Genomic DNA, 17,048 nt, shown 5'->3' with positions numbered 1-17,048 from the left:
CAGCTTAAGCTGATTGGAAAGTAAGATGAAAAGATGGAACTACTATAATTCTCTGTAAGGAAGAGCCCAACTAAAGAACGTTTGTTTATATCCTTGTGTGTTCCTAACTTTGTTTTCATAAGCACGTATCAGTCATAAAACTCTAATAATACTGTGACACATGAATTAATTGATAGTTCTGTAGTGCCAGAAGGAGAGCAAAGAAAGGTATCCATAAAAGGCAGAGCCATTGGATGGCACTTTACCAAATGAATAACTCTGTGGACCTACTGTGCTATTTTTTCCAGGTGTTTGCCTGCTTCAGTTTTATTCTTGTAGGATTTTACAGGCTGTGTCTTTCCCACATAGGATTTGTGTAGATAGTCCTTAGGATATTTGATTTATTTCTTAGTCTATGGAATATTGACCATCTGTCAAGTCAAGGATAATATTTGTCTGGGGTATTTGTTTAATCAGTTTATTTTTTTCCAAACTCTAATTACATATATTAGATTTACTCTAAACCAACTCTAAATAATTTACACTTGGTCCCTAATGTTTGTTCTCCGTGATGACAAGAAGCCATAGACTAATTTTTTATTACAGCAATATTTGTAATTAAATCAATAATTTATAATATTAATACTCTGTCTTCCTCATTGGTATTTAATTAAGACAATTTTCATACTTTCTACTTGTGAGAATTTTTTTCCAATAATTACAAGCTGAAGAGGTGAAAGAGATACTTTAGCAATCATTTACCATTCCAGATTGACTTAGTTTGAGATAATTTGATAACTTAATCTAAAATGTTTTTATTCTGAGTATTTTAACTTTATTGATTATTTAAAGTCATTTGTGGCCAAGAATGAAAGAGACCTATTTAAACTGTATGGATAATGTACATTGTGGATTTTTTGTGCAGATTCCTGTGATAAATATAAAAAATTTTACTTAAACCAACTATTAATTTATTTTGAGCTCAGATTGGAGCTTTCCAAGTATAGTGCTAAAACTGAGTTATAACAAAGCCAAGATCTTGATCCTGTCAGCCTTTGGGGTGATTCTCATGGCCCCTTTGGTCATGAACTTCCTCGTCCACCTATCCCAGACTGCTTAAAAGTACTATCATATTCTTTATAAGCTATGAATAACAAAAGGTTAGAAAACACTATTCTGTATAACCCCAAATATTTTAAGTTTGAAAACTTCTTTCTCTTTAAATGATCATTTCCTGTTTGTAAGTACCATTTTGTCTTAGTACAATATAGTCATTTTTTGTTACAAATTTTGGTAAATAGACAAAGCAAGAACTTAACCATTATAGTTACTTAATATCTGATAAAACTACTGAAAATGTCAGTGAAACAAAATGTATTTAAATACAAATTTTTTGTTTGTTTGTTTGTGAAAAACTTGTGGGTTTTCTGACTTACTGAAGAGAATCATACTGGAGTATTAAAAGCATTTGAATACCAGCAGACTATCCCTCTTTTTTTATTTTTTTATTTTTTTATTTTTTTTAACATTTATTTATTTTTTGAGACAGAGAGAGACAGAGCATGAACGGGGGATGGGCAGAGAGAGAGGGAGACACAGAATCTGAAACAGGCTCCAGGCTCTGAGCAGTCAGCACAGAGCCCAACATGGGGCTCGAACTCACAATACCGCGAGATTGTGACCTGAGCCGAAGTCGGACGCTCAACCGACTGAGCCACCCAGGCGCCCCCAGACTATCCCTCTTAAGTGTAGTAATTCTCAATCCTAATCATTATGTGTGGGGCCATATTTTTTTCATATAGCACTTTCTGAAAATCATAGCAAGCCAATAGGGAAATATGTTCCTAACATAAAACTTTAATTGTACCATCTTTCAGGAATGTTATTAACAAAGTGAGATAAAATAGAATTATCCCCCCCCAAAAAAGAAGAGAAAATATATATATACATAACTTGGAAATTTAGAAATCTTAATCAACTCTATTAAATAATGGCATCAATTTCTTTGTATGAATTGAAAGAACTTAACAAATTTTTTTCAATGCAGAACTAGAATATGAGACAATGAAACAGGAGAATACTCGCCTACAGAATATTGTTGATAACCAGAAGTACTCAGTTGCAGACATTGAGAGAATAAATCATGAAAGGAATGAACTGCAGCAGACTATTAATAAATTAACCAAAGACCTGGAGGCTGAGCAACAGCAATTGTGGAATGAAGAGCTAAAATATGCCAGAGGCAAAGAGGCGGTATGTCATACCATTTTCAGAGTGGCAACTCAGAGCTGACAGTTTGTAAAGACCTATCCCTGTTAAGAAAAACTGAGTGGGTAGAATAGATTGGCTAAAAAGGTAAAACTTTTTGCATTGACATTTTACTAAAATCCACTCATCCTTTTATGTCAAATCAGTAACACCCCAATTTCTTTCAGTCAGATTTAAGTTAACTATGTTTTTTAGCAGTGAACCAAGAAATAAAAAAGTCTCTAAAGCCGTGAAAATAATTTTCATAAACCTTGTGCCTTTCATTCAATGTGAGTCCATTCTTCCTTTACTTATTTACTATTCAAACATTTATTTAACACCTGTTGTGTGCCACTTAGAAGAAGCTGGGCTTAGAAGAAGCCAGACTCCACTCTCCCCTTGAGTAACTTCCAATCTAGTCAATATTTTTCTACCATGAGATCAGACCCCGTTTGCATGGGGTACTGAGGAAGCATATAGTATACCTAACCCAGATGTAGTGTGTGTGGTATGGGGAAATGTATGAGGTGATTTTTAGAAAGGCTTCCTTGAGGGTGCCTGAGTGGCTCATTCAGTTAAGTATCTGACTTCAACTCAGGTCATGATCTCACAGTTCATGAGTTCAAGCCTATGTTGGGCTCTCTGCTGGAGATAACAACTGAACTGAATTGGGAAGTATAAGGAAGAGTTATCTTGGCAAGTTTAGGGGAGTCAGCAAACAGCATTATGCCCTCTGGCATCAGAATCTTTTCATATGGCTGCAGGTTAATAGCAAGGGATAGGGACACATAGCAACAGATAAAGACTTAAGAGAAAAAGTATAGACTAGATGATAAAGATTCTTTTCTTATTTAAAAGTATGGACTGTATCCTAGAAGTTCCAAAAAGCCCTTAAGATTTTTAAACAGATAACTATATTTCAGAAAGATCTTGTTTTGGGTCATGTGAAAAATGGATTGGAAGGGAGCAAAACAGATAAGGATCTTTGGCAGCAATGTGGTGAGAAGTTATGAGCTGAATTTAGAGTGTATTAGTGGAAATTCAAAGAAGTAGGTGGATTCTGACTACTTAGGTAGAGTAAATAAGACTTGATGAAAGAAAAGGGATACATTCACAGTGTCTGCCTTGAGCAATGGGACAAGCAATAGTAAAACTCACTCTGAAATAGAAGTTGCCAGTCAGGAATGGAAATGGTATGCTGACCTGTTGTGTCCATGGGGTGTGCAAGTGAAAATATCTACTAATCTATTATGTATCTGAACCGCAGGATAAAATAATGTAGGTTTGCAATGTAGATTAAGTAAAACTCAGTATGTATTATGATTGAAGGCATAAGGGTAGATGAATTCACCAAGGAAAAATACATAGGAGGAAGGGAGCACCAGCATCTTGAAGGACGAAGGTCCCTTAAGAGAAGCCTAAAAGAGACTGAGGACTAGCCAGAGAGGTCAAGAAGATAGAAGCTGAGAAAGGAAGAGTCAGGAAGGAATTAACAGTGTCAAATGCAATAACAGGATTTAAACATTTCTGTCAGATTCAGTAACGGCAGTCACTCTCGAACTTTACCACAACCAAATTATTTGACTTTATTTCAATTTTGTAGGTGGTACATTATCCTTTTAGCCAACATTGTTGAAAAAGTGGGCTCATTGACCATATGAATTTCTAGATAATTAAAGTCTGTCCTTATTTTTGTTGGCACTCCCTTATAAATGTTCCATACTTCTGCCTTGCTTAGAGCTATGCACTATTTTTCTTACTTTTTTTTAATGTTTTTTTATTATTGAGAGTAAGAGAGATAGAATGTGAGCAGGGGAGGGGCAGAGAGAGAGGGAGACCCAGAATCTGAAACAGGCTCCAGGCTCTGAACTATCAGCACAGAGCCCAATGTGGGGCTTGAACCCATGGACTCCGAGATCATGACCTGAGCTGAAGTCGGATGCTTAACTGACTGAGCCACCCAGGTGCCCCTCTCTTACTTTTTAATGTAGCTCTCAATAGACGTGAACTTTTTCTTAATGGTTCAGCATAATTTATGGACATGACACCAATGTATTCTAAAACAATAAATTAACAAGTTGTCTAGGGACCAAATGTTTTCCTATCAAATAATTTCAAAGTGATCTTTTTCGCAATATACACTATTACATTCCTAAGGAAAAAAAATGTAAGGTAAGACTCTTTTTTAAGAAAAGGTAGTAAAACATGTCTTTCTAAGGGCTCGCTCTCTCTCTCTCTCTCTCTCTCTCTCTCTAAGTTTATTTATTTTGGGAGAGAGAAAGCACGAGCCAGGGAGGAGCACGGAGAGAGGGAGAGAGAGAATCCTAAGCAGGCTCTGCACTGTCAGCACAGAGCCCAACACAGAGCTCAAACTCATGAACCTCGAGATCATGACCTGAGCCAGAATTAAGAGTCAGACACTTAACTGACCTAGCCACCCAGGCGCCCCTCTCTCTCTCTCTCTCTCTTTTTTTTTTTAATGGAAAAAAACCAGACTACAGAGTTTCAAAATTAAATTTTGGTTTGAAGTTGTCTACCCTAATATTTGTTTATCTATACAGTAGGTATAGTACTAAAATTTATATTTCACTGAGAAAAATTTAATCTCTGTTTTGTTCCAAAAGTAATGAGGTTTTCTCTTCTACTACTTCAAACACTTTCCTTAGTACATTATTTCTTACATATATTTACCACTATTGTTGAAATAAAAAAATGTAGTTCAAAGAAAGCAGCTGTTTTTGCCCAATAAGACAATACTGGTTTTTACTCCTGGTCACCTTATAAAGTATGTTATCATTATAGGCATAATACAATAGTTTCTTTGTCAGGTTTTAACTATTTTACATTTTTAAAAATCTGTATTTTACACACCTACATATGTAATTTTTAATGTGGAATGGACAGTTCAGCATGAGCAGTAAACATTGTCTCCTTTTTTAGCCCTATTTCACCATATTTTTGCTTTGCCTTGCCTATCTGTACTCTCTCATCCTCCTTATCCTCTACAGAATCTCTGTCCTGTGTATCAAGGAGAAACATAGACATTTATAAGAAGTAGACTATAGTGGTGATCCCAGAAGTCTTTGAACCTAGAATTTGGTAAACCTATATTTTAACCCTGGATTTGCCATTGCATACCTGTGTGACCTCAACCTGTTATCTAACCTCTCATAGCCTCAGTTTCCTTATTAATAAAGTGAGGTGTTGTTGAACTACATCAGTGAATCTGAAATGAGTTCCTTCAACATACATTAACAAATATATTTTTTCTCTCAAGCACTATGTGGGAAAGGGGAGTTTATGAATCTCTGGACCAGGTGAACTCTTAAGTTTAGCTAGCTAAAATTAGCTGTATAAATACTGTTTATTTGGAAGATCAGGATAAAAGAAGAATTTTTTTTTTTTAAAGAAGAATATTATTTAGGAAATAGGTAAGCAGTGATCTAATGAAGGCCAGAGTAGGCCATAGACCAGAAAACCTTAGGGTACTAAGAGAGAGAGAGATTAAAGAATGATAGCAGAATGTAACAGCTCAATGTAAACATTTATCCATCATCTTTTTTCTGAACTTATTTTTATTCCGCATGCCACCTCTGGCTGGTAGTAGCCTTCTGGATCTATGTTGAGATAGACACTGAGCCTGCATCTGCTCATGAGGAAAAGGTGTGATCAGTTTTCACTGTCTTAATTGGCTGTAGAAAGAATAAATGTGCCACACATTTACTCTCCCTGCAATAAGACGTGATGAAGTGCATGGGCTTGTGAAAGCTGTTTTCATTTAGATAAATAAAATGTTAGTGAAGAACAGAAGCAACTACCTCTAAAACCATTTAGTATAAACACAAATAGAGCTACATATCTTAGTACTCCCTAGAGAGCTACCGTATTACAAATTGGAGTAGTTGAAATTATTTCCTGATTCATTAGTAAGAAATCTTAAATGTAATATATATCTACTAAATGCCAAGTACTCTTCTAGGTCCTGAGGGGATGCAGCTGCTTTCATTGAGCTTGCAATGAAAGTGAATAAACATGTCAAGTAGTAATAAGTGCCATGAATAGGGGCTCCTGGGTGGCTCAGTCAGTTAAGCATCTGACTTTGGCTGAGGTCATGATCTCACAGTCCATGAGTTCAAGTCCCACATCGAGCTCTGTGCTGACAGCTCAGAGCCTGGAGCCTGCTTCAGATTCTGTGTGTCTGTCTCTGCCCTTGCCCCACTCATGCCCTGTCTCTGTCTCTCTCTCTGTCAAAAATGATAAACAAATATTAAAAAATAAAAATAAGTGCTGTGAATAAAAATAAAGTAAGAGGATTAAGAAATTTGGGGGGCTACATTTGAGCAATGTAATTTCTGATAATGTAATTTGAACAGAGCCCTGAAGGAAGGGATAGAGACCAGGTAATATGGAATTGTTTTACTAAAATATTTTTGTTAAGGGGTATGAGCCTGCTTGGGATTCTCTCTCTCCCTCTCTCTTTGCCCCTACCCCTCTCATTCTCTCTCTCTCTCTCTTTCAAATAAACATTTTTTTAAAAATAAAATATTTCTGTTAAAATAACATTTGAGACTTAAATGATTACATTTCACTTATTTTAGATAAATGAAATGTTTTATTTTTTAGGGGCTCCTGGGTGGCTCAGTCAGTTGGTTAAGCATCCGACTTTGGCTCAGGCCATCTCATGGTTCATGGGTTCAAGCCCCACATCAGGCTCTGTGCTGACAGCTCAGAGCCTGGAGCCTGCTTCGCATCCTGTTTTTCCCTCTCTCTCCACCCCTCCCCGGCTCGTGCCCTCTCTCTGTCTCTCAAAAATAAATTTAAAAAAAGAAGAAATGTTTTACTTTTTAAATTGATAAATCCAGGGGTGCCTGGGTGGCTTAGTCAGTTGAGCATCCGACTTTGGCTCAGGTCATGATCTCATGGTTTGTGAGTTCAAGCCCCACGTCAGGCTCTGTGCTGACAGCTCAGAGCCTGGAGCCTGCTTCGGATTCTGTGTCTCCTTCTGTCTCTGACCATCCCCCGCTTGTGCTCTGTCTCTGTCTCTCAAAAATAAATAAACAAATGTAAAAAAAATTTTTTTTGAAAGATAAATCTAAAGTTTGTGTTGTTTTCATGATTTCTCTGCCTGGCACTTTAAAAAGTAAATTTTAATTTATACCTAGATATGGATTCTTGTTCCGAGCTATTTGGAAATGAGAAGAACATTAGGAAGAACAGTAAGATAAGAACAGATAAGAAAGAACAGTGGGATATTGCTTACTAATTATAGTTTTTAAATTACCCTACAGATTGTGAATAATATCTTTCATTCTTATATACCAAATTACAAAACTAAAAAAAAAATACGTATAATTTTTGTGTAAAATTGCAGATGCCAGTTGAAAACCATATGGAATAGGGCTATTTGGTTTACTTTAACATTTATTTTGGTGTTCTTACAGATTGAAACACAATTATCTGAGTATCACAAGTTGGCCAGAAAATTAAAACTTATTCCTAAGGGTGCTGAAAATTCCAAAGGTTATGACTTTGAAATTAAGTTTAATCCTGAAGCTGGTGCCAACTGCCTTGTCAAATACAGAGCTCAAGTATATGTAAGTAATCATGAGATTAATTAATCTTCAAAAGATTTTTAAATGATATGATTGATGTTTATTTATTTATAACTAAGAGTTTAAACATCAGCCTGTTCATGACTGAGGTCAGAGCATGGAAATAAAACACTAAAACCTTTTATCTTCCATCTTTTTGATAATTAGAAATCTATTATACTTTTTGAATTACAAAGCCTTTTCTTCCTCTCTACCTACTTTATCAACTCAACTATCCAATAGAAACTTTGATTACATTTAAAATACACACCAGGATGGGGCGCCTGGGTGGCGCAGTCGGTTAAGCGTCCGACTTCAGCCAGGTCACGATCTCGCGGTCCGTGAGTTCGAGCCCCGCGTCGGGCTCTGGGCTGATGGCTCAGAGCCTGGAGCCTGTTTCCGATTCTGTGTCTCCCTCTCTCTCTGCCCCTCCCCCGTTCATGCTCTGTCTCTCTCTGTCCCAAAAATAAATAAACGTTGAAAAAAAAAAAAATAAATAAAATACACACCAGGATTATAAAGAGAAAAATTACCTGACTCTTAATCTTAAATTGCTACTTGTCCCAATAGAGACAGATATAAGTAAATAATTGCTATATATGTACTTTATTAGAAATGTTTACAAGATATGGTATTGGTCAATTCTTGCCAGAATTAAAGAGAAAGAAAAGTTTCTACAGAAATGGTGAACCTGGAATGAAGTCTTAAAAGATGAGGTATTTATTGGGATGGTCTGTGGGAAAGAGTTTCAGGTACAAGGACACACATGAAGGCATGAAATATAACAGGACATTAAGTAACACCAGTAGTCAATAATGAAAAGTGTGCACCTAATTTTTAAATATGTCCAAGGATGTAATTTGGAGAAGAAAATTTTTAAATCGTTCTATTGCAACTTCTTAGTTATTCACAGATATTAGTATTTTAGTAGCCCCCACAGAAATGTCAACTTTCAAAATACTTAGTTTTTGAATAAAGAATATCAGAGTATAAAGCTATGCATTTTTCCCTTGAGAATCATTCATTCAATACATTATTTATTGAGTACATATTAAGTTCCATACCAGCTAGGTGCTAGAGATGAAACACCCAGAAAGATACAGTTCCTACTTTCCCAATGATCACAGTTTATTTGGTGAACAGACTGTGATGAAATAAAGTCAGACTTATTTTCAATAGAAAAAAATCCACCCAGTAAACATTTAATCTTTTACTGAATTGTTTCTCAAGCAATAGCTGGGTAGGCAGGTAGACAGACACTAGTGCAAGAAAATAAAACCTGCATCAAATCAGTATAGGAAGGATTACCCAATACAAAAAGAATGCATATTCTTGGAAAAGGGGAAAGTTTTTCTGTGATCTTTGGACATAGTTTTACATAATAATAGAACAATAGAAATAGAAATAGCATTCAGAAGGTGCAACCCAACCATCACAAATAATATTTGGAGAAAAGTTCTTAGATTAAAAAGGCATTGCATCTTTCAAAGAAAAAGAGCAGCCAAAATTAAAACTCCGCAATTAATAACTTCAAAAGACCTACTAAAAACATAGTAACACAAAATTTTCTTTTGGTGATGAAGATGATTTGGAACAAGAGGTGGTGTGGTTACACATCATTGTACTAAATGCCACTAAACTATACACTTTAAAAGAAGTAGTTTTATATTAAATTCATTTTAACTTAATGATTTCAGTTTAACCATTTTAAAGTGAGTTTGACCTCAATTAAAAAATAGTGATGGGAAACTATTAGAATAGAGGACAAACATAAGGAATGCAAGCAGATTATGAGCTTCAAGACTGGTGAACATGTGGAGAAGTAGGGAGAGTGGCACACCCAGAGGGCATGGAAGCTCTGCATCCCTTTCCAAGTACCTTACGCTCTGCATCTCTCCCATCTGTCTGTTCCCGACTTTTATCATTACTTAAATAAACTGGTAAACATCTGCTTATTCTGGACACCCATCTTGCTTTTTTTCACGGAACAACCTCCCCTGGTTATCTCTCCGCAGTTGTATTTCAAGATCTTCCCAGTTCTTTTTGCAGCCTCAGACTCCTCCATGTGTAACTTATTCAGTCATGCCCTGCTGGTGGATATTTGCTGTGTTTGAAGTCTTTTCTATTATAGTGGAGTTCCAATGAATAGCAAAAAGAAGAAATACAAGCAGATAATTGTGAAACTAAGCAGTTGAAAAGGATTAAGAGAAAAATACAAATTGTTTTCAAGAAAGATACTGCATTAAAATAAGTATACTTATAAAATGTTTAAATAATAGCAGTGAATCTCCAGAATGGATAAAGCAAATCTAAAATTTTCCAGGTATTGAGAAGCAAAAGCAAGTTGCATTCTACAGTTAGAAAAATTACATTGAAAATTAGTTTTATTGTCTTATTTCTGATGTATTAATTTAGTTTAAAAATATCATAGCTTCACTTTTTTTTCCTCCAAAATTGGCTCCTTCTATTGCAATGTGTAGATGCCTCATGAGAAATTTTGTAATTTCATATATCGTATGGATCTCCTAATACTATGTCTTTTGTAGGTGCCACTTAAGGAACTGTTGAACCAAACTGAAGAAGAAATTAATAAAGCTCTAAATAAAAAAATGAGCTTAGAGGATACTTTAGAACAAGTAAGTAACAAAACAGTTATTAAAAGCAAAAGTAAGGGGAGCCTGTGTGGCTCAGTCGGTTAAGCAATGACTTCGGCTCAGGACATGATCTCGCGGTCTGTGGGTTCGAGCCCCACGTTGGGTTCTGTACTGACAGCTCAGAGCCTGGAGCCTGCTTCGGATTCTGCGTCTTCCTCTCTCTGTTCCTCCCCTGCTCATTCTCTCTCTCTGTCTCAAAAATAAATGTTAAAAAAAATTGTTTTAAGTAAAAAAAATAAAAGCAAGAGTAAGATATTTAACACTTAAATGTGATTTGTAATTTTTAATTGTTAAGGAATGAACTTTTAATAAGATATTATGGAAAATGAGAGTTGGGTATACCCTTGACTTGGAAACATTTGAAGTAATTTTTTAAATAACTTAAACATTCTAGGCTTTACATATCATTGATGAAGTGATACAAAACTGAATAAATTTCCCTTGACTTTAAATGGAGAATTTCCTCCTTCAACTTGAAATAATTTAATATCCTTTTTTTTTTTTAAGTTTTATTTTTATTTAAGTAATCTCATACCTAGTGTAGAACTCAAACTCACAACCCCAAGATCAAGAGTTGCATGCTCTTCCAACTAAGCCGGACGGGCACCCCTTAATATCCCTTTTTGTGCTTAAAGGAATTTGACATGGCTCCCTTAAAAGTAGATATATATCATTTGGGGCTAGAGGCTAAGTAGCTCTGATAAATTAAGAGATTTTTATTTATCAAATTTTTCACTCCGCACCATGAAATTCAGGGGAACTCAAATGCCTATAAAAGTCTATTTCCAAAAGTAAGTTTCAGAAAGTTCCTGCTTCTAAGATACTTGAAACATGATATGACCAATATCTCTCAGAGAGAACAGTACTATTGATTTGATAATCTTTAAATATTGTTATACTTGATTAAGAAAAGTTAAGAAGCTACTTCTCAACTGCAAACAGAAGGTATTGTTTATGTGACACCAAATAATTGAAGGAAAACCCCAGTTAATTCATATCTTCAAGAACTGTTGTGGCATTTCAAGATACAAAATCCTATCTTTACCTGGAATAGAAATTTTTTTTCTCATCTGGAAATAAAACCTATGCATTAAACGATTAATTATGCAAGTAACCCACGTTTTTTACATGTTAACAAATTGTATCAAGATTTACTTTGTATTAGAAAGAATTTCCAATCAAAAAAATAGTAAACTTTGTAACATTAGATAAGTGGGCAGTTTCATGATACTACTGTTATTATAATTTGGGGTTTCTGTAACATCACACATTGGAAAGAAGGAATTGGGACTGCTTTAACAGGTACTCCACAGATGTGACTGTTATTCAAGATGAAGTCTTCCCTTAGCTTCCTTCAGTTTGATTTCTCTCTTCTGTTGGAATGGGCACTAAACCTATAGATTTTCAAACTGAATTGAAACTTTTTAAAACTTTTTTTAATGTTTATTTATTTTGAGAGAGAGAGATAGAACAGGGGAGGTGCAAAGACAGAGCATTCCAAGCAGGCTGTCAGCACAGAGCCCAGCACAGGACTCGAACCCACAAACCACAAGATCATGACCCAAGCTGAACCAAGAGTTGGACGCTCAACTGACTGAGCCACCTAGGCACCCCAGACTTGAAACTTTTTAAGGGCTATAAGCAGGAAATTTAGGGGGGTGAACAAAATGGGGATTATAAGATGCATACTATAGGCTAGGCCCAATATTAATATTCCAAAGGTAAATATAACAAGTTTATATGAAATATAAACTACCATTTGGAGGAAAAGACTGACCTGCGGTTATGCTAATCAGATTTGCATTTTTGCAAAACCCCTTTCGACATAGAAAAAAATGACTTGTGGGGAAGCAACTAAAATTGTTAAGAGGTTAAACCAAAGTACAAATAGAAGGAAGTGGACAGGTTTAGGAAATGTTGAGGTAGAACCCAAGCATTTTTGATGGACTTTTAAAGCTAAGAGAGAAAGAAGCACTGACAGTGACTTCCATTTTCCCGGTGCGGGTAACCCTGCAGAGAAAAAAATGAGTGCATGTGACCAGGAGAGTACTAGAGATGTTGCGCTTACTGTTTACAGAACATAGACCTCCAAAAGGAAGCTGAAACAATAGATTCAGAACATAGGGGAGAGATCAAGTCTAAAAATATACATTTCAGGGTCTTTACCATATACATGATACTTTGAAGCCAGATGTGAGTGATATTTCTTAGGATATGTAGAGGAAAGTGGCAGAGGATTAAATCTTGAGAAATAGCACCACTTAAGCAATTCAAGGAAGGAGATTATGGGGAAATTATGGGGAAAACTCTTAGAAGTGGACAAAATAGTTGGAGATCACTGGAAGAGAAAATGCTATAAAAGCCAAAAGCCAAAGTAGGGAAGACTTTCAAGAAAGTCCTGATTTTAACTCAACTACTTATTGTAGTGTTAGTTTTCTCTCTCTCTCTCTCTCCCCCCCTCCCCCTCCCTCCTCCCTCCTCCCTTCCCCCCCCCCTTATATCATATATACCTTACACCTATACAGTGGTATATATACATTATATCAAAACTAGGGGAAAAAAATGATTAGTAATATCATATGCTTCAGAGACTGAAGATTAAACTATTTCTTAAATTTGACAATTTAACCAAATTAAGATAGCATAAGATAAAATAGCTATTTGACATAGTAATGGCTAAACGTAAATTAATGAATTAAAATAATTAAACAAATGCTAAAATTTCAACTGGGTAAATTTGAAGATCTAATTGACTTTACTCAGCAATTCATGAATTGGGCAGTATTCCATTTAACAATTAGAAACTCTAAAGGACTACAGAAAGGAAAACAATTTTTTTTTTTTAATTTTTTTTTTCAACGTTTATTTATTTTTGGGACAGAGAGAGACAGAGCATGAACGGGGGAGGGGCAGAGAGAGAGGGAAACACAGAATCGGAAACAGGCTCCAGGCTCTGAGCCATCAGCCCAGAGCCCGACGTGGGGCTCGAACTCACGGATCGCGAGATCGTGACCTGGCTGAAGTCGGACGCCTAACCGACTGCGCCACCCAGGCGCCCCAGGAAAACAATTTTTAATACAGGACAAGGAAGTCACACACATACACACAAAAGGATCATTTCAGGCAAGATTTCACCTCCCTTTGAAAGACAAAAGGGTCTTATGAGGTGGATTACCTCAGTGGTGCTAACCAGAAACTCCAGACTGACCTGTTAAGATTATATTCCTGGGGAAGGTTGAAATTGCAGTTAGGTTGAATATTAAGCTCTGGTTTGGTGACATGGGCCCAGCACAAGTAACTCCATTTTGAACTGGTAGTTTCCTTTAGTTTTCCCCTTTTGATCACGCTATCACCTTGATTGAGAGATACGATCACAATTTAAGGCATCAGCACCACTTGCAGCTTTTGTTGTTCCTTTGTGTGATATCCATGACCTAAGTCATGACATTTGTGCTTAATCTCTGTGACAGTCACAGGTCTCAGTTCTAGGTTCATATTCCTTAAGTCTGTCATTCTTTTCACTTTTCTGATGTTCTAGTCCTAGGGAGATCATTTGCTTGATAGTTCAAGGCTGCAAACATACACTTAAAGTTTTTGAGAGAATACAACATAGTAGGAGATTTTTATGATTATAACAAATAAGTCCAATGTTTGGACTGTACTTTCCAACCATGGTCCCCAAGACCCAAACCAATCAAAATCAAGTAAGTCAAAGAAAGACCCCACTAAAGGAGTCATCTTTTTAAACCAAGTGGCTTACTCAGTGATCTTATATAACTGAGTTTCAGTTTCCCCAGAAATGTTAGTCCAGGTGCAACAGGTAGTGTTGGCCATAGCACAAACATCTCCCTGGTCAGTTAAAAGATAATCAAGGGCTGTCCTGTTACCAAGAACAACTTTGGCCAGAGTCAAAGGAAGCTAATTTTGAGTCATGAATGCCTCCTACGAAATCCCTCTGACTTGACAGTTTAAATTTAGGGAGTTGACCAGTGAGGTATCTCAGTATGGGCAGTTAGAGGCACAGTTAAATAACCTAAGAGGCATTATCCAATTATATGTTAGCCATTTAGGCCTTCATAGTCCCAGGGGGGATGATAACCACCACAGACAAAGAAAAACCCTGTTGGGGCACAAATCATTCCCATTAAGGAAGTCCTGTTAATGGATTAAATCACAAGGATTGCTGCATTTACCTATACATACCAAGGGTCAGTTAGGTTTTGTCCTAGCCTGAAATAAAAAGTTGTTCCAAATACCCAGTTAGCAATGGTCTGGGAGATACAGATGATGGCTTTATCTTTCCAGAACAGTGCCAAAGTAAAGGAAGAGAATAGAAGATGTCATGTTTAGTTAAAGTATGAAGTCTTGATCCAGTTTCTTGAGAAGAAGCCGTCTACCTTGCTGTCAGCTATTTCTCTTCTTGGTCAATTTGATTGGGAAGTCTCCATCATTTGCACAGGACTAGATGTCAGGCAGAGCCTTCTTCAGCTGTGAGATATGTATTTAGGGTTCAAGTCCCTGAAATCTTGCTGCCATCTGGGTAGTAAGGAAGTAGTAATAGTCCCTTTCAAGGAGATTCAAGGCAGTCTTGGTTCTTAATGTTCCAAATCAGAAGTCGGGGGAGAAAAATGGAAACATTAATTTGGACAGTTATAGCCAGATATTTGAAGAAATTAGAAGAATCCAGGACCTAGTCCAATCTATAGGTATGTAACAGAACCTCAGAGACAACAGGATTAGAATTTAATATCTACACAGGTTCAAACATAATTTTTCTCTCTACAATTACCCCCATTTTACCCAAGATAACCACAATAAAACTAATTTATATGCATTAGACTTGGCCTGATTAATTACATAAGAATAGCAAGAAAAGTGATTGACCATATAAGCTCTTTTTAAAATTACTTTGCTGGAAACTTGTAAGCAAGGTATACCAGATTGATTTTTGCAAGGGGCTTTATTGACTCCCTTAAAGTCAACCTTAGTTCCTTAAGAGTGTCCAGTCATATATGAGTCTATGCAAACCTCTCTCAAATATGAAAATCCAATCAAAGCCTTGATAATATACCCAATATTTCCAAGTGTGTGTCTTATTACAAGGAGACAGATTGTTAATGAACTTCTACAAATAACTAACTGTATTATCATGAAAAGAATACTCAAAAGAGTTTCCAAAATCTGGACCAGGTAGAAAAAGTAAATGTTTCATCATTGCTTATAAAGATATACTTTAGGAGTGTCGGGGTGGCTCAGTCTTGGTTAAACCTCTGACTCTTGATCTTGGCTCAAGTCATGATCTCATGGTTTGTGGGATGGAGCCCTGCATTGGGCTCTGTGCTGACAAGCGCAGAGCCTACTTGGGATTCTCTCTCCCTCTCTCTCTCTGCCTCTCCCCACCCAGATACATAAACTTTAAACATATATATAGATACACACACACACACACACACATAACCAAATTGTTGTAAATCCTACATATCTTAAGACAAAGGTGTCCTTAAATCTGGAAAAGCAAAACATTAGACAGCATTTCAAACAACAAATCATAAAAAGTTATCATCCTCCTCAATTCATTCAGTTCCATGTTACTAATTCTTATTATACTTGAATACAGTTTACTGTTAGTTTTGGAAATTCTTACCCAGTTCAGTTTTATGATCATAAAGTTATCAGAAATCTTTACTTGTCAAAAGCCCTTTCCTTACATCTCCTTGAAGATGAAGTATTTTTGCAGGAAACTATTGCAGAGTATCGGGGTAAAACAATAACAGTCTGTGAATGGCAAAAGACTTGTAAAAATGTCCATTGTTGAAATCTGATTAAAGTTCACTGTAATGGAATTGACAAGGAAAGTTGGTTATTTCAGTAACATGGAATATTTTAAGATAATAAGTGAAATTATGACTGATAACACTATACCAAGATATATTAGACTTTGGGAATTTAGTACAATTTCTAGAAAACATATATTTACATAAATACAATAGAAAGAAAGCTTAGTCTTCTTACTTGACAATACTTCCTGCATAATTTAACATATCAAATAAGCCTAATTAGTTTAGCATCTCTTCTTTTTCTGGAGAGATAACAAGTCTTTTGGGAGGTTCTAGAAGCCCTCCAGAAAATCTCAAAGTTAGTTTGAGGTTGAAAAGTTAGTTTGCTTTGGAGAAGTTTGTAGGAATATCAAGAGGTTTTAAGATACTTTGTCAAATAAGATCATAGGTCACTGTTAAATAATACTTAGTTATCCATTTAACTATGGTGACAAAGACTTCACAGACAAATACAGAAAGTAAAATAGTTATAAGTAAAACTTAGCTCTTCTAGTAGAGAATGCTCAGCTTTCTTAAGTAATCAAAGACCTGATAAAAACAACACAGGAAATTATTTTAAGAAAACAAAATCTTTGCTTTCTAGGCAGATTACTTTAAAAGTTAAGAAAAAAGTTTGCTTAAATTTCTAAATAAGAGTGGACCAGTAATCTAAGAAAACTTTGCTCTATTAACAGAAAGAAAACCACATTCTAAGTTTGTACTAGCTTATTTTTTATATTAAAACTCTCTTACTTAATTAA

General features: G+C 35.8%; 1 protein-coding gene across 1 annotated transcript in view; it reads left to right on the top strand.

The window, feature by feature from the left end:
• NDC80 (NDC80 kinetochore complex component) overlaps nucleotides 1-17,048 on the top strand; it is a 62,783-nt gene that overhangs the window by 22,253 nt on the left and 23,482 nt on the right. Inside the window, exons 11-13 of the mRNA XM_025931259.2 lie at nucleotides 2,027-2,232; nucleotides 7,668-7,820; nucleotides 10,364-10,453. Coding sequence (XP_025787044.1) covers nucleotides 2,027-2,232; nucleotides 7,668-7,820; nucleotides 10,364-10,453 — 449 coding nt within the window. The remainder of the gene's footprint in view (nucleotides 1-2,026; nucleotides 2,233-7,667; nucleotides 7,821-10,363; nucleotides 10,454-17,048) is intronic.

The sequence above is a fragment of the Puma concolor genome, chromosome D3, assembly GCF_028749965.1.
Source record: "Puma concolor isolate L17-30 chromosome D3, mPumCon1.1.hap2, whole genome shotgun sequence".
Classification (NCBI taxonomy): Eukaryota; Metazoa; Chordata; class Mammalia; order Carnivora; family Felidae; genus Puma; species Puma concolor.
Note: the sequence above shows the minus strand (reverse complement) of the source record. Positions and strands in the feature narration are given on the sequence as shown.